The sequence below is a fragment of the Hippocampus bargibanti genome, linkage group LG09 (assembly GCF_051943395.1).
Source record: "Hippocampus bargibanti isolate YZ-2025 linkage group LG09, ASM5194339v1, whole genome shotgun sequence".
NCBI lineage: Eukaryota > Metazoa > Chordata > Actinopteri > Syngnathiformes > Syngnathidae > Hippocampus > Hippocampus bargibanti.
In genome coordinates, this window is record NC_142742.1 from 6,416,806 (window position 1) to 6,437,542 (window position 20,737).

General features: G+C 42.6%; 2 protein-coding genes across 3 annotated transcripts in view; one reads left to right on the forward strand and one right to left on the reverse strand.

Annotated features, from left to right (window-relative positions):
- The first annotated feature begins 50 nt into the window (after window positions 1–50).
- Window positions 51–6,622, forward strand: trmt5 (tRNA methyltransferase 5). Of its 2 annotated transcripts, XM_089004247.1 has the most exons (6): window positions 51–158; window positions 298–884; window positions 1,227–1,351; window positions 3,101–3,309; window positions 3,379–3,740; window positions 5,114–6,622. In XM_089004247.1, the coding sequence occupies exons 1-6, from the start codon at window positions 151–153 to the stop codon at window positions 5,170–5,172; spliced, it is 1,350 nt and encodes a 449-aa protein (XP_088860373.1). In that variant the 5' UTR covers window positions 51–150; the 3' UTR covers window positions 5,173–6,622. The 2 variants fall into 2 exon arrangements, with proteins under 2 accessions (XP_088860373.1, XP_088860372.1); XM_089004246.1 differs by having other exon boundaries at window positions 3,101–3,740.
- A 148-nt stretch (window positions 6,623–6,770) lies between these two features.
- mnat1 (MNAT1 component of CDK activating kinase) overlaps window positions 6,771–20,737 on the reverse strand; it is a 46,846-nt gene continuing 32,879 nt past the window's right edge. Inside the window, exon 8 of the mRNA XM_089004250.1 lies at window positions 6,771–7,029. Within this exon, the coding sequence (XP_088860376.1) occupies window positions 6,909–7,029 (121 nt within the window). The 3' untranslated portion in view covers window positions 6,771–6,908. The remainder of the gene's footprint in view (window positions 7,030–20,737) is intronic.

A 20,737-nucleotide genomic window follows, 5' to 3' on the forward strand; every position in this document is an offset into this window, starting at 1 on the left:
TTTAAGTCATGTGTTTGTAATTTTCGTCGCTTTCATGACGTCACAACTTTTCTGACCAATCCAACGCGGTTATTTTCCCTGTTGACCAATCACGTTAGAGTACCGGTCCACTTCCAATGACGTGGCAGGAAGCGTGATTGTTTCTGAAGGATGTTGAGGTAAGAGCCGACTTTAATTTTTTTTGGGCATTCACCAATAAAATGCTCGATAATTAGCCTTTTTAATGTAGCCGAAAGTATCGTGCATGTTAGTTTTCTCACGTGTATACTTATTAAACCCCCCGGTTTGTCGTTCCAGGATCTTGAAAAGAGTTTTTTCATCTGTACAAATACGAAACAAGACGAACGTTTCCGCCGTTCTCCGAAATCTCACCTCTGCATCCTGCCCTTGTGCAAATCTTGCACCGGCGTCTCAAATGGAGGCTAAACTGTACCGGGCGCCTCCGCAGGTGCGGGGGATGACTTCTCTTGACAAAGAAGCCTTCGCGCAGACAATCACTGTCCCAGCTCTACGGGTGCCCACGCGGTTTCTCAACAAAGTGATGAAGAGCCTCAAAAAGTGCACGATCCAGCGCCCGGGGGTACCCAGAGTGGTCCAGGATAATGAAGGAAATCCTGACATCAGGCTGGTGCTGTTGGACCCTCACAGAGTGCTCTCATCGGGCTCTTTTACTGAGGCTGAAACAGAAACGCTGAGGTCATTTGATGTCTCTCAGGAGCTACAGGACTATGAGCTGAGATTGACATACGACAATCTAAAGAGTGAGGAGGTGCTGGAGGCCGTGCTGCCTCTGGGGCAAGACGTGACGTCAGCGTTCAGTCGAGTGGGTCATATAGCCCACATGAACCTCAGGGACCACCAGCTTCCATACAAGAACCTCATTGGTGAGAGCCTGTGGCTTTAAGTTCATTATACGCTGATTACCTACTGATATACTACAAAATAAATAAAAATGGCAGGTGTGTACAGGCTGAAATGTGATTGGATAAAAAAACACATTGACACATGCTACAAGATAGTGGAGCTAAGAAAAATTGTATTAAATAAATACTCATTAAAAACGTTTAGAATTTGGATTGCAAATGTAGGTCTTGTGTAAATATGCTCTGATAGTCTTTAGACCTAAAGATAAAATGACATTTTTTTCATGGATTAGCATCAACGAAACAGAGAAAAAAAACAAAACAAACGAAACAAATGCTAAATTTTCACTCCTCCAATTCTAGGTAAAGTGATCATGGACAAGAACCCTGGTGTGACGTGCGTCGTCAATAAAACAAATATTATCGACTCAACTTATCGCAACTTCAAAATGGAGGTGCTGGCAGGAGAGGAGAACATGGTCGCCAAAGTAAGTTCACTAAAAACATCTAAGATCCCTTCAAATTTGTATTTAGCTTGTCGCAGACGTGCATATTTCACCATGATGTCCCTGATCCACTGGTGAAAAGGACGCTTTGATCCTCGCGCTGAATATTGAGGAAGTCTTGTTTTTGAGTTGGTGACGAGTCCGTACGTGACGTCACTAAAGGACCGCCCCTGACCGTAAAAAAGACACATTGTAGCGGTCCTTCCATCACATCAATGTATTTTGCTGTACTTGGTCTGGGGACGTGGTTTGCTGTTTGGTCTGGGGACATCGTGTTGCACCCAAAAGCCGCCAGGAGGCCAGAAGAGGGTGTCCAAGCGCCATATATGGAATTTATCAGCCTGTGGAAACGGAGGTGGCCACAGGAGGTCGCCATTTTGTGCCTCTTTTTTGGGTGATGCCTCAAAATGGCACAAATAAATTCTTTAATCGTATGCTTTCCTCTTCAGAACTATTTGAATCATATTCATAACTGGATGTGTAACAAGAAAGCTAATGCAAGACGTCTTGGCGTGACGTCACGAACTGGGGGCGGGACTTTCTGAAAATGCCCAATTCGCAGCTCAATTTTTTGCAGATTTTGGACACTAAGTCATTTTTATTGGTGTTTTGCATTTGACTAAAAATATCATACTGCGTGTTTTGGGTATTTTAGATGTTATAAAACGTTTTTCTGATATCAGTTAAAAAACAAAAAAGTGACGTTGGTTGTCCTTTAAGGTTTTAACTGCGCTAAGTACATGTATACTAAACTAACATACAAATAACTAAACTACATACATATATAGACTAACTAATTGATAAGACTAAGTAGAAATTAAATAACATTGGATGTTTTTAGGATGTGTATATAACTAGCCTAACATTCAATTTACCTTTGTGATGGTCGTTGATGTAGTTGCGTCTCGATGATATCTCGAGTGAAGTTGCCGCACTTACTCGGCGATAATACCCTCACTCACAATGTCCCCTGATAGCTGCTTTTTGTTAATCCACATCAACAGAAGTTTTTCAACCTTTTCTATTGCCTGAGACTGTTGCTTAGACAACACAGAAACACCCTTAGCCACACGCAGCAATGGTCGACTTAGCATCCTGGTACTGGGACGCTACGTCACACTAATGCACACCTCGTTTGCGTTTTTCGATGATCTCCTTCTGCTCGACCGTAATTTTCTTTTGTGTCCTCTTCGGCTTAACACTAGCCTGTGGTGGGGTCTTTTTCGGCCCCATAATAGCAAAAGTACTACACTTGATAGCAAACCACGTCTGCACTTAAACAGAGGGGGTGTGGAAAACTAGTCCGCCAGCCACCGTGGCGCTGTGTGGTTTGTTTCGTCCGCCGAAAACTACAGTAAAGTCTCGTTATATCGATATTCAAGGGAGTCCGAAAAAATATCGATATAACCGGGACTATCGATATATCCGACCCTGTTTGCATGTAATTTTCTCCGTGCGTGCATAGAAATAGTATCGATATAACCGGGACTATCGATATATCCGATATCGATATAACGAGACTTTACTGTAGTTCGAATACCAATATTATATTCTCATGAATTTAATATTCGTAAGGTGAAATGTTCGTGAGCTAAAGCGTTCGTAAGCTGAGGCATCACTGTATTTGAGTGGTTAGTGACCACTTGATTCTCACCCGCCATCATATTGAGGACAGTATATAATGTAATGTATGTAATGTAATAATGTAATTTCATCAATATGTTTTCCCAGGTGAAAGAAAACGGGGTGACATACGAATTTGACTTCTCTCGCGTGTACTGGAACCCGAGGCTGAGCACGGAACACCAACGTGTGGTGGATCTCATCAAGCGCGGCGACACCGTGTTTGACGTTTTCGCCGGCGTAGGACCCTTCGCCATCCCGGCGGCCCGATCGGGCGCCTCCGTGTTCGCCAACGACCTCAATCCGGAGTCGCACAGGTGGCTGCAACATAACTGCAAAGTAAATAAGGTTGACGGCAAAGTGAAAACCTTCAACTTGGACGGCAGAGCGTTCGTCCGTGGGCCGCTCAAGCGAGAGCTTCCGTCGCTGTTTAAGGGAAACGGTGGCGTGCACGTCGTGATGAACCTGCCCGCTTTGGCTTTGGACTTCCTGGATGCGTTCAGAGGCCTCATGCGTCAGGAGATTCCATGCGACGACAACCTCCCCACAGTGCACTGCTACGGCTTTTCTAAAGACAACAACCCGGAAAAGGACATAGTGGCGAGGGCGTCACTCGCCCTGGGTTGCCCCTTGGAGGGCCGCTGCTCTCTTCATTTTGTCCGCAACGTGGCGCCCAACAAAGACATGATGTGCGTAAGCTTTACCCTTCCAAAAGAAAGCCTCTTCAGCCAGCCTGAGGAACTGATAGGTAAGAATTGATACCACATGATTTCAAATACAGGTAACATCCAACTTATGACCGGCTCGACTTACGACCACCCGTACTTACGACCACGACCTCCAGACCCTATTTTAACATTTTAAGAGGCATTTAGGCTCCGAGTTAGGCTCCGAGTCTCGATTCAACATTTTGGATTTGGATTTCGACTTACGACCATTTCGACTTACGACCGTTTGGTCGGAACGGAACTCGGTCGTAAGTCGGATGTTACCTGTATTTAGAATAAGAGCCATGCACTATATATGATAAGATTGATGTGAACTCGATGCCCATTGCTCCCAATGATTGGATTTTCCGGTGTATAAGGCGCACCCAAAAGCCTTCATTTACTTCAAAAGATGACCCTGCGCCTTATACGCAGGTGCGCCTTATAATAATAATAATAATATAATAATAATAATACATTTCATTTATAAGCGCCTTTCAAAACTCTCAAGGTCACTTAACAGTCACAGAATAAGTTTTTTTTTGTGGGGGAGCAGCGGCAGCCACACGCGCCAGTGTTCACTCAACCCGATAGTAACTCAAATAGATAGAAAGCTAACTAGCTAGCTAAGAGATACAATAATAATAATGATACTTATATGTGAAGTAGTACTGAGACACTATTTTAAAATATAGTGTACATTTTTTTGCATTAAAAAAATCTGTGTCCTCTTTATTTAAAATTAATTAAATTGGGATTGCTTTCACCAAATAGGCAAAGCTGTTTAAAAAAAAAAACATTCTAATCGCCGTGCAGAACCAGTTGCCGCTTATAATTGTATATATTTAGATATTATTTTTTGATAATTTTTTTTCATTCATTGAACGTGCGCCTTATATATGGATTTTTTTTTTGAAAACACACCATTCATTGGGGGTGCGCCTTATAGTCCGGTGCGCCATATACACCGGAAAATACAGTATTTGCCTGTGTGTCCAAAATAGGAACACTCTGTAATACAACACAATACAATATAATTTATATAGCACTTTCATAACAGCTGCAGCTGTAACAAACCGCTTCACATAATAGTCAACACAAAGCAAAATAATAAACAACAGGAACATAAAAGCATCGATAATGATCATTCTCATAGATAAATCAATTTGTATTAATATTGACATTGAAATGACGGACTCTTTTTATCTTACCTGCAATTGTGTTGGAAAATACACCCTTCATTGGGGGTGCGCCTTATACTCCGGTGCGCTTTATGCACCGGGAAATACGGTAATTTCCTGTGTGTCCAAAGTAAAAACACCTTGTAATGATCATTGTCACATGTAAATCAATTTGTTTTCATATTGACATTGTAATGACGGACTGTTTTTAACTTACCTGAACTTATCCGCAGAATCTTCAGAGGAACCAAACCCGAAGCGGCAAAAGTGTGAGACCAAAGATTCATCGTGAAAGTGAATAAAATCACCATTGATGTCACTGTAAATGTACACTTGAGGACATATTTGAGTTTATTCGTGTTTTATTCGTTTTCATATTATGAACTGATAGTAGACTGCCACAACAAAATAACAGAGTGCAATTGTATCAATTTTTTTGAGGTACTACCCAGAAAAAAAACATTTCTTATCATAGTCGTGCCAAAAGCGGGTTATGATTTAATACTTTGTCTCCTTGACAACTGAAACTGAGCGTTGTCATTGTGAATTTTATATTGGAGCTCATTTGCTTTTCTTAGGCACCTACATTTATTTCTTAACTCATTCATTGTCAGACATGTGGAAAAATGTGTCCACTCCAGTGCCAGGGTTTTTGTCATTGTCACCAGGACCCACAGAATATTGGGTTTTAAGACTAAATAAACATTCAATGCAGCGTAAGAAACCGTAGACGCTCTTTTTTTTCATCAGAAAAAAAGTTAATTCCTAAATTACATGGGTCTGGAGTTATATGAGTTTGAAATGAAGGCGGCTGTCCAAAAATACAATGCAATACTGGTTTATGTAGCACATTAACAACAGCTGAAGCTGGAACAAAGCGCTAATGTGGAAAAAAGGGAAATACTGCCCCTTGTGGAAAAGAAAAAAAAAACATTGCACGAGGTCTGGCCTGTGCTTTATCGGCACCCAAGCATGAAAAACAATAATAATACATTTAATTTATAAACGCCTTTCAAAACTCTCAGTCACTTTACAGTCACAGGATGTTTTTCTGTGGGTGAGCAGCGGCAGCCACACACGCCAACCACACGCGCCAACGTTCACCCAACCCGAAAGTAACTCAAATGAATAGAAAGTTAGATAGCTAATAGATAGCTAGCTGAATAGATAGCTAATAGACAGCCAGCCAGCTAGTCAATAGATAGCTAACAGATAGCCAGCTAACAGATAGCTAATAAACAGCTAGCCAGCTGCATATATAGCTAATAGATAGCCAACCAGACAGCTAATAGATAGCCAGGTAGCCAATAGACAGATAATATTTTTTTATCCCTTTTCTATTCTATTATCCCTTCCTGTTTTTTTTGTTCTTTTGACGTCAAGACCGCGCCGCGAGAGTGGCTGCCTTTCCTGGAGCTCATGTATTTTGCTTTTTCTACTTTCATTCCTTTCATAACTTTGCTACTGTGAAATGTAAATGTCTCCACTAATAAAGGCAAATCCAATCCAAATCAAATCCAATAGATAGCCAGCTAGCCAATAATACGCTAATACGCATTAACCCCGACCACATGCGGAATTGTCCGTTCACAAAATACCACAAGCGAGCAACCACCGGAGGATGAAAACGGCCACCGCGTCTCCAAACGATGTTGACGTCATGCCACCCTGTTGACGTTTACGGTTTAAAATCCGGATTGAAGAAAACAAAACCCGAACAAATTCAGAAATGGCGCTCTTTGTCATATTTTCAATTCCCGAATCAATTCGTGAGTGGCAGTGAATGAGTTCATGATCCAACTCAGTTGAGACAACCTCAAAGCTATTAGAATCCAAAGCTTCCTGGAAGAAATTTCCTTTTTAAATAAATCGCTCTAACGAAAGACAGACTACACTGTGATTCATTTACTGTTCATATAAAAGTGACCACACACACACACCTCACATCACTGACCACCACTGTGTAGCATTTGTCCTCTTCAGTGATGTAATATTAGTCCGTTGAATGACATCAAAGTGTTTTTGGGGTCAGCCAATACAAGGAAAGAGACCACTGAACGCATCCTGGATGGCTCGATGACACGCCAAAGCCGAGCTGTATCCTCCGGCTGTGTCCTGAGGCAAAGAGGCTCGCACGTGGTTCAAGTATCTGTAAACACATAGAACAACCAGACCCCAACTCTCGTCAGTCATGTCATGGAGATATTTTGTCATAATAATAGTAATAATAATGATGAATTTCATTTCTAAGCACCTTTCAAAACTCTCAAAGTCACTTTACAGTTATAGGATAAATTTTTCTGTGGCAGCGGCAGCCACACGCGCCAGCGTTCACTGAACCCGGAATGGCTCAAATTGATAGAAAGCTAGCCAGCCAGCCAAGATAGCTGATAGCTAGCTAGCTAGATGGATATCCAATAGATAGCAAGCTCGGTAGCCAGCTAGAGATAGATAGCTAGATAGCGAGAGATAGATAGCTAGAGATAAATAGCTAGATAGCTAGAGATAGACAGCTAGATAGATACAGATAGAGATAGATAGCTAGATAGAGATAGATAGCTAGATAGCGACAGATAGATAGCTAGAGATAGACAGCTAGAGATCGATAGCTGGACGGACGGACGGATGGACAGACAGACGGACAGATCGATAGATAGATAGATAGATAGATAGATAGATAGATAGATAGATAGATAGATAGATAGATAGATAGATAGATAGATAGATAGATAGAGATAGCTAGAGATAGCTAGCTAGATAGATAGAGATAGATAGCTACAAATCGATAGCTGGACGGACTGACGGACGGACAGACGGTTGGACGAATAGATAGATAGATAGATAGATAGATAGATAGATAGATAGATAGATAGATAGATAGATAGATAGATAGATAGATAGATAGATAGATAGATAGATAGATAGATAGATAGATAGATAGATAGTAAATCACAAAGCCGTCTGACAGCCTGAGCGATGCTTTCAAGAGCAAAAGAAAATTGAGTGCAAGTTTATCCGTTGTCAAATCCACACTTAGGGTTATTTTTTTCTGGCCTTTTTTGTTGTTTTTTTTTTCCTCCTCTGATGAGATCGACGCAGACACACTGAAGTGGACGTTAACGCTGAGAACACCTTGTGCCCCCGAAAGCCTCGGCAACACGGCGCTATTAAAGTATTAGAGGTGTCTCTCTTTTATTTTAAGTGCTTACAGATGTATCCTGCCAGAGTCGCTCAGGTTTTAAGGCAATGCTCAAAGTCAGTGTTTATTTTCACAGTGTCATTCAAAAAAAAGAAAAAGAAAAAGGGAGGTCAGACAATGTGCTCTAGCGAATGAACTTTTCGCCTTACAAACATTACATTTGCCAGAATATAATCTTAGCATACAAACTAGTTTTCGGGAAACACACCGAGTGGGAGCACCAGACGAGGTGTGCGTTTGTGTGACTTAACGTCCCAGTAGCAGTATGCTAAGTCGACCATTGCTACGTGTGGCTCAGGGTGTTTCTGTGTTGTCTAAGCAATGGTCTGAGGCAATAGAAGAGGTTGAAAAGCGTCTGTTGATTTGGATGAACGAAAAGCAGCTAGCATGGGACAGTGTGAGTGAGGGTATTATCACTGCGAAAGTACGGCAACTTGACTCGGATATCATCAAGAGGCAACTACATCAACGACCATCACGAAGGTAAATAAAACGACTTTATTTCCAGTACAGTTTATTTCCTTAATTGCAATACAGTAGCACATTTATTGTACATAAAATGAGGTATTTTTTGAGGAGTTTTAAAGGACACCATTTTTTTTGTTTCCTAACTGACATCAGAAAAATGTTTTCTAGCATCTAAAATACCCAAAACACACAGGCTGATATTCTTAGTTAAATGAAAAACACCAATAAAAATGAGTTAAAGTGTTCCAAAACTACTTCAAAATGACCTTGGAAATAGCGAAGTTCAGAAGGTCCCGCCCCCTTGTTTGTGATGTCACGCCAGTATGTCTTGCCTTGCTCTAGAATCAAAACAATGGCTTCAGATTCGGAGAATATGCTTTCTTGTTAATTATCCAGATATGAATATGATTCAAATAGTTCTGAAGAGGAAAGCATAAATGTTTGCAATCGATTAAATGAGTCCTTCCTTATCAATTCGAGCCGTAAAGACATAAATGTAGCGTCCCAGAAAATGCACAAGATGGCGCCCAAGCTCCGTTGGAAATGGGCTAATTTGTCTGCTGGGAATTTGTGTCAACTAGTATCAAATAGTAGTCTCGGTGCAACACACAACGATTCACAATTGTGTTATTTATGTTTTCCTTCTAATTTCGCCTCAACACGGATCAACACGAAGTTTTCAGACCAAACAAAGTACCCAAAATGCATTGTGTGTCGCTTTCTCGGTCGGGGGCGTTCCAAACGTGACGTCACGTCAGGCATCTTCACCAACTCGAAAACAAGACTTCCTGAATATTCAGCGCGAGTCTTAAAACGTAAAATATAGCTATATGCTGTGGAATCTTTGTAAAATACGCTCAGTAGAAGTCATTTGAAGTGATGTTACAAATTATGGACACAACTTGTCCGGGGGCGTCGGTTGTCCTTTAAGGCTTATTTCGAAGAAAATTGTTTTATGGGGACCTGGAAACGGACTATTCTCATTTTTAATGGTTTCCTATGGGAAATTATTGTTTGGAAGACACACTTTTCGCCTTACACACACTTTTTGGGAACCAATAAGGTTTGTATCACTGTACTTTACCCGGTAATCCGACCCCTGTGTGCAAGCAGAACGTCCCGACCCCTACGACAAGCAAAACGTCGATACTTTCGTTTTCTTGCTAGCACGCAAATATTGTCGTCATAAGTGACCTTGCCGAGGCCGGCGACCGTGCGCTTAAAGTTGCAGCCAAGGCGTCGAAAGACCACTCATCGGCCACTAGAGAAACAACGCAAGTTCAAAAGAGGAGGGCCAGTGATTAATAATAACTTCATTATCTCCGAGCTGCTGTAGTCTGTCCTTCAGAGCACTTGAGGGAGGTCTTCTCATATGGCTTCCTGCATCCGATGAGTGCTGCCTATTGATTATATTGTACCGGTGCCGTTTTTAATGGTGAAAGAAAAAAAAGTGGGGCTATTTACAGCCGGGGCTAAGTCTACTCTTCCTGCTAATCTAATCCCCAAGCTACTCATGTGGTCATTCCTTCCAAGAAAGCCGAGAGCTCTGTGTAACTTTATACCGGCCTGCCCCTAAGGAAAAAGCAAGAGAGCAGAAAGAGAACATGAAGGCGGCGGGGGGCGGTCTGTATCCGTGAGTGTATGTGAGAGAGAAGGTTTGGGAAGTGGAGGTAAGGGGAGGGGTGTGATGATGGTGGTGGTGGTGGTGGTGGTTACGACTTAAAATCACCTTTGGGTATCATGGAGACAAAGCCTCTTCTCTTAAACCAACCCCGTTGGCCTCTGCTCACCCCCTTAAACCCCCCCACCCGCCGTTAGTTCAGTTCTGCTCTATTAAACCGGTCGATCTATCTCCCAGTGAGTTCCAGCGGCATCCAAGTGCGTTTACGCAAACCAGCACTTGGCGTTCGGGATGGCTAGCCGCAGAGGAGAACGGCAAGGACATGTTTATTGGCACTTAACTCATTCACTGCCATTCCCGAATTTATTCGGGAATTGGAAATATGACGTGGAGAACCATTCGCGAATTTGTTTGGACTTTGGTGCAGATAAAGCGCTGGTCAGACCTCTGGCAGTGTTTTTTTTTCCCTCCCGCGAGGGGACAGCATTTGCTTATTGTACCCCCATTTCAAGATCAGATAACTAAATGAAAATATGACATGGAGCGCCATTCCAAAATGTGTTCGGATTTTGATTTTTCTTGCAGGGAGGAGTGCCGATAAAGCGCTGGTCAGACCTTTGGTATTGTTTTTCCCTCCCACAAGGGGGTAGCATTTGATTTTTGTACATCTGCCCCCATTTCAAGCTCAGATAACTCCAAATGAAAATATGACGTGGGGCGCCATTCCCGAATTTGTTCGGATTTTGATTTTTCTTGCGCTTAGGAGTGCTGATCAAGCACTGGTCAGATCTCTGGCAATGTTTTTCCCTCCCACGAGGGGGCAGCATTTGGTTTTTGTACAGCTGCCCCGATTTCATGCTAAGATAACTCAAAATAAAAATATGACGTGGAGCGGCATTTCCGAATTTGGATTTTTCTTGCGGGGAGGAGTGCCGATAAAGCGCTGGTCAGACCTCTGGCAGTGTTTTTCCCTCCCATGAGGGGGCAACATTAGATTTTTGTACAGCTGCCGCCATTTCAAGCTCAGATAACTCCAAATGAAAATATGACGTGGAGCGCCATTCCCGAATTTGTTCGGATTTTGGTTTTTCTTGCAGGGAGGAGTGCCGATAAAGCGCTGGTCAGATCTCTAGCAGTGTTTTTCCCTCCCACGAGGCGGCATAATTTGCTTTTTGTACCCCCATTTCAAGCTCAGATAACTCCAAACCCATAGAACATGGTTGGCTATGGGTAAATATAGTAGCCCACTAACTAAGAACCAATAAACAACAACAAAACCAGCTGAAAAATGCCAGACCAAAATCATGTTAACATTCACCGCAATGAATTTCATCGTACTTTCAATACAATTTGTAATGTGTGCCCTGTGATTGGCTGGCAACCAATTCAGGGTGTTCCCCGCCTAGTGCCTAAAGACGGCTGGCAGAGGTTCCAGAATCCCCCCATGGCCCTAATGAGGATAAAGTGGTCTGGAAAATGGATGGCTGGATTCCAAAATTGTCTGTAAGCGACATTGCCAACAGCTACACGTTCAAGTTTGTGCCCGCATACCCCCCCCCCTCCCTCGATTCTCCCAGAAGACCGGACTTTGCCTTTTGTTCACGGGCCTTGAAACCCAAGCCGTTTCGCTCTGTAACATCTTTCACTCTCTCGGCCCCACTGGAGCATTAGCTGCAACTTGATAGCAGTCTTTTCAAAGCCTCATATTATTGTGTAAATATGGGTCACTTTGGATTGATCCATTATGTCGCTAAAGGGGGGTCGGGGGGCAGGTCCAGTGCAGGTGATGAAGACTGCAATCAAAACCGGAAAACATGCACGGGATTTTCCACTTGCGAGCATATTGTCAGGAAGATTTATGGTTTTCTTTTTGTTTTTGGTCAGTCTTCTCTTTGGCAATGAAGTAAGTCAAAGTAAAGCCCTCACCCCCCCCCCCCCCTCCCATTTTATATCTGAAATCCTAGAATCGTGAGCCTTCCATCACTCAAAAGAGTCCAAAATTTCCCTGAAAATATTCTTTGGTCCCACAGAACGGGATTACACAACAGTCACATCCCTCATTTCAAATGAAAAGAAAAGTGGCGATCGGTTCCAGCGAGTTCCGCGTCATTTCAAGCGAAGAATGCACGCATCCTTGTTAGCTTTGGACGCACAATACCGCGGAACCAAAAGACGGCTTCGGTTCTAGAGTCAAAGAGCTACACATCTGAACGAGGAAAGAAATGATACCAAGGGTTTGGGTTAAATGTCTAGACTTGTCAGATGGAGGGAAATCGGATTATGAAAGCTTGACGGAAAAGAAAAAGAGGCGGGGTCTATGTGTTATATGGCGCGTTGGTTATGTCAGCAGGGAGACAGTCGATGAATACACAGACCACAGAGCAGACACACGCAAAAGAAACACTCATTGTCAAGGCTCTGTTTGTTTAACTTGCAGCCTTTTACAGGTGAAAACGTTCAGCAAACAACTTTAAAAGACAATTTTTATTTTTTAAGCCAATCCGCTTACTGAACGACGCCTTTCAAGCTTTAGCAGTGACCTGAGACCAGACCCTCGGCTTGAGCACCTGTTGGCATTTGCGGCGCTCTGATCTAATCTATGTTTTTATGACTAAGGATAAGAGACGTTTTGGGTTAACTCGCAAACAACGTCTATGTACCGTATTTTCCGGTGTACCGGAATAAAAGATATTTAGAAACTGCATTTTGTGTTTCCTTGGGCAATCTCTTCAAATTAAAATTGGTTTGATGAAGTTTGTAGGTGATATATACGAAAAGAACACATAAATATGGAAAAGGGCTCCTACTGTATATTCCGCACCTAAATCCAGTTCGCCACACATATATATATATATATACAGTGAGACCTCAATTTACACCTCAACTTACAAACTTTTTGTCTTACAAACGTCAAATTTATGAAAATTAAACCTTATAATAAGCGCTATTTTCATAATACACACCCACCACGGCTGGCGGAGTGATCTTCAGCGGAAGCACACGACCGAACAGCACCAGAGGTTAAGTTACCAACAGTCCTTATGGAAGGTGACTCTCCTTCCATAAGCCATCAACGACCATCAAAAAGGTAAATAAAACTTTATTTTACAGCACAGTTTATTTCTTTAATTACATTCGTCATGTGATGCGACTCTCTTTCCAAACAGCAATTCCCTTTGACCTTCGACCTCCAACGCCATTCCATCAAGCCATAAATGACCATCACAAATGTAAATAAAGTGACTTTATGATACAATGCAGTGTATTTCTTTCATTACAATACAATAGCACATTTATTATACATAGAATAAGGTATGTTGTGTGTAGTTTTAAGGCTTATTTAGTTGAAAAGTATATTTTATGGAAACCCGGGAACGGATTATACCCATTTTAATGGTTTCCTATGGGATTTTTTTTTTTTAGATACACACTTTTCGCCTTACACACTGTCTGGGAACCAATTAAGTTCGTAAGTTGAGGTCTCACTGTGTATATATATATATATATATATATATATATATATGGAAACAGTTTTAAAATGTCATTCGCTGAAGGTGTGCCGCCTTATAATGCAGCGCAACGTCTATGTACCATATTTTCCGGTGTATAAGGATGAATGAATTGTGTATGAATTGTGTAATTTCCAACGTTGTCCATATATAAGGTGCACCGGACTATAAGGCGCACCCTCAATGAATGAAAAAATATAATATATAAATATATAAAGTTTTTCCAAATATAAGGTTCACCACATTATGAGGCGCTACAGTAGAGGTTGGGTTACGCACTACTTCTACGGGAAGGAATGCAGTCAGTGGCTGCTGACAGTAGTTGCGAGACCTTTTGTGGCTCAATATGACTTCCCATACAAGGCGCACCTGCGTATAAGGCGCAGGGTCATCTTTTGAAGAAAATGAAGGCTTTTGGCTGTGTCTTATACACCGAAAAATACGGTAATGAGTTCAAACTGAGGGAGCGCCATATTTCTCAAGGGCCAGTCATGAACGTTGCGCGATGGCGGCAATGGTGCCCGGAAGTCCTCCTTTAGCGCGGGGCTCTGACCGCGGTTGAGGATTCCCGGCTTGGAAAGGATAAGGGCCAAAGGAAGAAGGGAAAAGGGGAGGCGGGGGGGTGCGCAGAGCCACACACCTGCCAGATGATTTGTCAGTATAGAGGGGTCAGCACTCAGCTGTCACCCCCTAATCACCCATCCTAGCCCTTAAGTCTACCCCCGACAAACCCTCCGCTCCAAAAACACCCCCCTACCAGCATTCCACCGGAGGCTCCGGTTACACCCGCAGCACGGTTGCCCCATCTGCCCCCTCCCCTCCCACTCTCGCCCCAGAGAAAACGTACCCGTGTGGAAGATGCAGCACACTGAGCACATTGTGTGTCATAGGCGGTGCGCAATTGTGCGCCCCCATCCTCCCCGTTACACAATTTATTTTTCTCCAAGGTTGAAGTTGTTTCTTTTCGGGAACGTACGGAAAATGCGTCAAGAGAACAGTACAAGGAACAGGTCCACATTGCAGTCCAGATCCCCCCCCTGCATACAAAGCAAACATTCTCACAGGTATGCTTTATCTGTCAACAGTGGCTTTTCAGCGCCACGGGTCAAAGGTCATCTTTTTTTTTTTTTTTCATTCAATCCAACTTCCTCTGGGATGTGGCAGCGTGTGAGAAGAACCCTCGGCTATGATCCGGCCCAACGTCCGTCGGATTATCTCAACATGCGAACGAGTTAAGGGAACCTGGTATCGTTACATCACTTGTTATCCGCTATGAAGCGTCTTATCATCGCCACTGACAGACTGAGGGCTGCATCCCCGAAGGAGAAGCGGCAGAAGCTATCACTCACACTTAGTTAAGACCAACACGTTTGGCGTGTTAACAGATTCTCTACTTGATACTTGAAATTGACACCCAACTAATACATGAATGACACCCACAAAATACATAGAGGGAGACTCTGTAAATTGCCCTCAAGTCCTAGTGATATCGTCGTCTCTTACAGACGATATTTACCCAAAAAATGGCAGATTATTTTGCATGTGCCCAAAGACATGCCCCTTCCTGACTTACAATAATAATAATAATACATTTTATTTGAAAACACGTTTCATCATAATCAAAGACAAGAGTTAAAAACAAAAACAAACAACAGTTAAAAACAAAATAAAACGTACACTTGAATATAAGCATACATAATTGACATAAAATATAGTCACTGGCTATCTATTAGTTAGTTATATAGCTATCTAGCTGGCGAGCTTTAGCTATCTATTGGCTCTATTCTCGGTCTTTTCTGTAATACCGTACAATAGCTATCTGGCTGGCTGGCTAGCTATTTAGCTGGCTAGCTATTAGCTATCTATTGGCTTGCTAGCTAGCTTTCTATCTATTTGTCTTACTATTCTATTTGAGTTACTTCCGGGTTGAGTGAACGCTGGCACGTGTGGCTGCCGCTGCTCACCCACAGAAAAACTTATCCCGTGACTGTGAAGTGACCTTGAGAGTTTTGGAAGGCACTTATAAGTGAAATGTATTATTATTAGTAGTAGTAGTATTAATAATATGTATTATTATTATTATTAGATAGCTTTCTATCTATTTGAGTTACTTCTGGGTTGAGTAAATGCAGGCGCGTGTGGCTGCTGCTGCTCACGCACAGAAAATGTTATCCTGTGACTTACAAGTGACCTTGAGAATTTTGAAAGTAGCTTGTAAATGAATTTTATTATTATTATTATTATTTATTATAGCTGCCACCTGTCACCACTCATCCATAGCAGCCCTATCTTGGTCCTGCATATCCCAACTCTAACCTGATGGGGTCACTAGAGGCTGGCTAACTTGGCCTCATGTAAAAAAAAAAAAAAAAAAAAAAAGTACAGCCAAGGTGCTTCGAGGGACATCACACATCCTGGGTGCTACTTGATATCGTGCAAGTCTTTCTTTCTTCTCCGGAGCTGACACTTGATCACCCCGCGCCACCCTGAAAAGCTTAAAAGGAAAGAGGGAGGGCGCCCAGTGGACTGTAGAGGGAGAAGAATGACATGACATCAGTGTGTCGTCGCTAACCAAATGCAGCTGTAAACAATGGAGGGAACATATGCCGTTCTGGGAATGGCTGCTACCCTGAGGCACACCCATATTCACAAGCAAAAGTAGCATGACAGATGTAACATTCTGGGAATAGAGCACCTATACACGGAGGAAGAATATATTTTTTTTCCCCGGGAGGGAGGAGGTGGGGGGTGGGTATCAATTACAAATCACCTGAAGCACTGGAAGGGGGGGAGAGGCAAGGTGGATTTCAATAAGACAAGAGAAGGAAGATTGTAAGCAAGGGTAAAAAGAAAAGAAACGAGGGGGCTCAAAACGCATACATCATATCTGTGACATAATTCCTTGTAGGTGCGTCTTGTAGTGAGGAAAATACAGTAATTTCCTAAATTGTGGCCCGAAAACAGGACACTAACACCTGCGGTAAAAACCTACATGGAGACCATGGGACATGTTAGCACTCTATGCTATTAAACACTTGTTTGGTTCTCTTTGCTTGTCCTGCCGAACCATCATAAATCTCCAAAATTGTCACTGAAGTCCGTGTGCGGTTCTCAATCTGGACTAGACACCACCTAAATGGAAGATATTTTAAAACATTTTCCATATACAATCTAACCTCAATTTTCAAACGTCTCAGTTCTCGACCAATCCGGTTTTCAACAAAAATGTGAGTGTTTTTAACGCCTCGGTTTACAACTAGCTATCTAGCCAACTAGACATTGATTACAATGGAAAGTGCTGTTTTGGTTTTTGACCAAATTGGTTTTCGAACAGCTTTCTGGGACGGATTATGGTTGAAAACCTAGGTTTGAGTGTATAAAGCGCACCCAATTATAAGACCCGTGGTCTGCTTTTGACAATATTGAAGGCTTGGAGGTGCGGTTTATAATCTGGAAAATACGGTAATTGCGCTTCAAAACAGTCACGAGAGATCACTTCCGCAGAGTCGCGGGCTTGCTAGCAGTGATGCTACTACGCTAATGAACCTGGAGTTCTTTTCATGCTGGAAACGGCTTGCATTGTGACCGTCTGCATCTCAGAGGAAGACTGTGAGTCTGTCTGGAGCATATCCAGTAGAAAAGGGGGACGACAACAACAACAACACGTAAAGTGGCGCTATTGTAGATAAACCAGAAATGTATCTTTGGCATTTGTGCAATGCTCGTTGCTTTTCAGAAATGACTCACAGGCAAGTAAAAAGGCTTCTCAACTGCCACGCACACTTATTTAGCCCGGTACTTGGACAGGATCAATATTTGCACAGATCTATGGGAGAGGAGACAATAGTGATTTGGCCTCCACCAGCGCTAGCTCTGTCTGTTAATGGTCTGTTTACTGAGACAGACAGGATAATGGCCTGAGTGGGGGTGGCCGCACAATAGAACGATGGGCTGCACTCCATATTGTTTTTGATCTGGTTAGTAACGAAGAAAGTCCACGCCGACGGAACAACGGCGGCTGAGAATTTAAGCCGGACCCAAGTCACATGACGGGCGGTAAGACAAGGAGGGGCAATTCGTCGACGTGGACGACTTTGCAAGTCAAATGGTTGATCTCCAACTTGTTGTCGGAAAGCGGACGCCATCTCTTTTGGCTATGCAAATTTGAACATTTGTGATCTCCGTGAGAATGAAGTTATTAGGCGAGAGAAATGGAAGCAATGAAATAATTGAGAGGTCTGGTAACTGAAGAAAGCAGCACGTGCACTGAAATGAAGTATCTGGGCAACTTTAGGTCTCAAAATATATATATTTTGTTTGGGGGGAAAAGCCCCTTTGTTATGTAAGGCCACTTTTATCCTGCTTAGAGACAATCAAAACCTGGATGGCACAAAACCTCTTGAACTTTAATGAAAAAAAGACAGAAGTGATACTGTTTGGTCCCAGTGGCTGGTGTCCATCTCATCATCCTGTAGACTTGGACCCCCTGGCTCCTTATTTGAAGTCTGAAACTTGGGTTTTAAACTGGACAGTGACTTTAACCTTGACCGACAAATTGGTGGTGTTGCGAAATCCAGCTTCTTGCATCTAAGGAAGCTGGCTAAAATAAAACCTCTCATTTCTCATGAGCACCTTGACTCAGTCATTCATGCATCCTCCATGAAGCGTCTCCAGCTGGTCCAGAAAGCTGCTGCTCGCGTCTTGACTGATACTCGTAAGAGGGAGCACATAACTCCTACTCTGGCATCCTATCACTAACTCCCTATACATTTTAGACTTCTTTTTAAGATCTTATTTGTTTTCGAATCTTTAAATGGCCTCACTCCTCCTTACCTCACCGAGCTCATCCACCCCTACAAACCTTCCTGACGCCTCAGGTCTGCTAACCAACCATTATCAGATGTCCCAAAAACTGAACGGAGGCTCAGAGACGATGGAGCCTTTTCTGTTGCTGGTCCCATTCTCTGGGACAACCTCCCACTGAACATTCGGCAATCTCCCTCACTGCCTTTAAAACCCTACTCACTTGTACTCTTTGGTATTGCGACTTGATCTTTGTTTTAATCCCTGGTGCTTTCTCCTATCTTTGTGACTGTTTTCTTTCCTGTATATGATAGTTGTCCATGTTAAGCGCTTTGTTACAGCTTCAGCTGTTGTTAAAGCGCTATCTAAATCAATATGTATAGTATGTAAGAACCAAACAAAGCAAATTCCCATTGAGAGTCATTCTGTCAACAATGCTGACTCTTTATTGGCCCGTTGAGTACAAAATATTACTCCCCTTAAATTATAGTAAGAGTAGATCAAAGAAAACTACTATTCAAGGAGTTCACGTGGGGTCATTTCAACCGGCGCCATAACTTTGGTGGTCATAACTTAAGCTTCAAAGCTGTGTTTGCGCTAAAGAGTGTGACTGGGTGAGGTTCACGGTCCTTCCAAGGTGCCATCACTCTGGTCCTGTCACTCTTAGTACCCTTACGTCCACAATGCTGTACCACAGGTCCACTATTGTCAGTGACCCATGACCTCAAGGTCGGCCCCAATCACATCATTCGCCCCCAAAGCTACTACGGGCACATCAGATGGAAGCGCATCCAGAATTTTCGAAAATCCTCAGAATTTAAGCATCCTCGAGGGATGCTGCGGCTTGAAAATTACACGTGGGAAGAGAGTAGTCACTCAAAGACCTATTAACCCCTTGTTCACAATCAGAGCGGTGAGCGCAACATCCTTTAAGCACATATTAAACATGGTCAGTCGGTGCGTGTACAGATGTATGAGCCTGAACAGATCATCCTATCAGTGACAATTATTACATAATATGGAGTGAAAGGACCAACATAAAAACAAATGGCCCGACACGGCACCAATTAACTCATTCACTGCCATTCCCGAATTAATTCGGGAATTGAAAAGCATGGTGTGGAGCGCCATTCTCGAATTTGTTCGGGTTTTGTTTTTTCTTGTTGTAGGGGTGCCGATAAAGCGCTGGTAAGACCTCCGGCAATGTTACCTTTTGTACAGGTGCCCCCATTTCAAGCTCAGACAACTCCAGACCCATATAAGTTAGGAATTAACTCTCTTTTTCTGATGAAAGAAGAGAGTCTAACGTTTCTTACGCTGCATTGAATGTTTATGTAGTCCTAAAACTTAATATTCTGTGTGTCCTGCAATTTCAGTGAAAATGACAAAAACCCTGGCACTGGAGTGGAAACATTATTGCACATGTCTGGCAGTGAATGAGTTAATATTGAAAACTGAAAATGGATTTATTGAATATAATACCAAAATACAACAGTACAGTCAAACCTCAGTTTTCGAAGGTCTCAGTTCTCGATTAATTCGTTTTTTCACCAAAAATGTCAGGGTTTTTAATGCCTCGGTTTCCAACCGAAAATGGGTTCTCGACCAAACTGAGCGCACCTGAATGCACCACTGAACGCTCCCTTACACTTCCTTGTGTCGCGTCTAATTGTGACCGATGCATTATACTCGTGTAGCGTTCCATTGTGAGCAGGTGTGTTTATATTGTTCAATCACGATAAAAATAAAGAAAGAAAAGAAGAAAATCAGACATTGATTACATTGATTATCATGGGAAATGTTTCTGTTTTCAAACAAATCGTTTTTCAAAAAGCTTTCTGGAAAGGATTATGGTCAAAAACCGAGGTTTGACTATATATATATATATATATATATATATACACACTTTTTTTTCCTGAAACTGGTGGAACTGTTTCAGAAGACCGAATGAATGATTCAGGTACGGTGACTGATGCTTTGTTACAGGGCCCATTTCAATTCAAACCTCTCTGACCGGCCTGTTTTTGGTGAGAGAAAGTGCACAGAGGTTTCACTTCCTCCCATGGAGAGGTGCATTCCCAGGAGAGGAGCCCCAGACTAAACACTGTTCATTCAGCTGCTCGGCATCACCTCGAAACAAGCGGCAGATGCCTGACAAGCACTCCCAACAGAACTCACTTTTTCCACCAATTATGAAAAAGAAAAGCGAGGGGGAGGAGGCAAAACCTCTAAATATTCGACATGCTGTCTTTTGGCA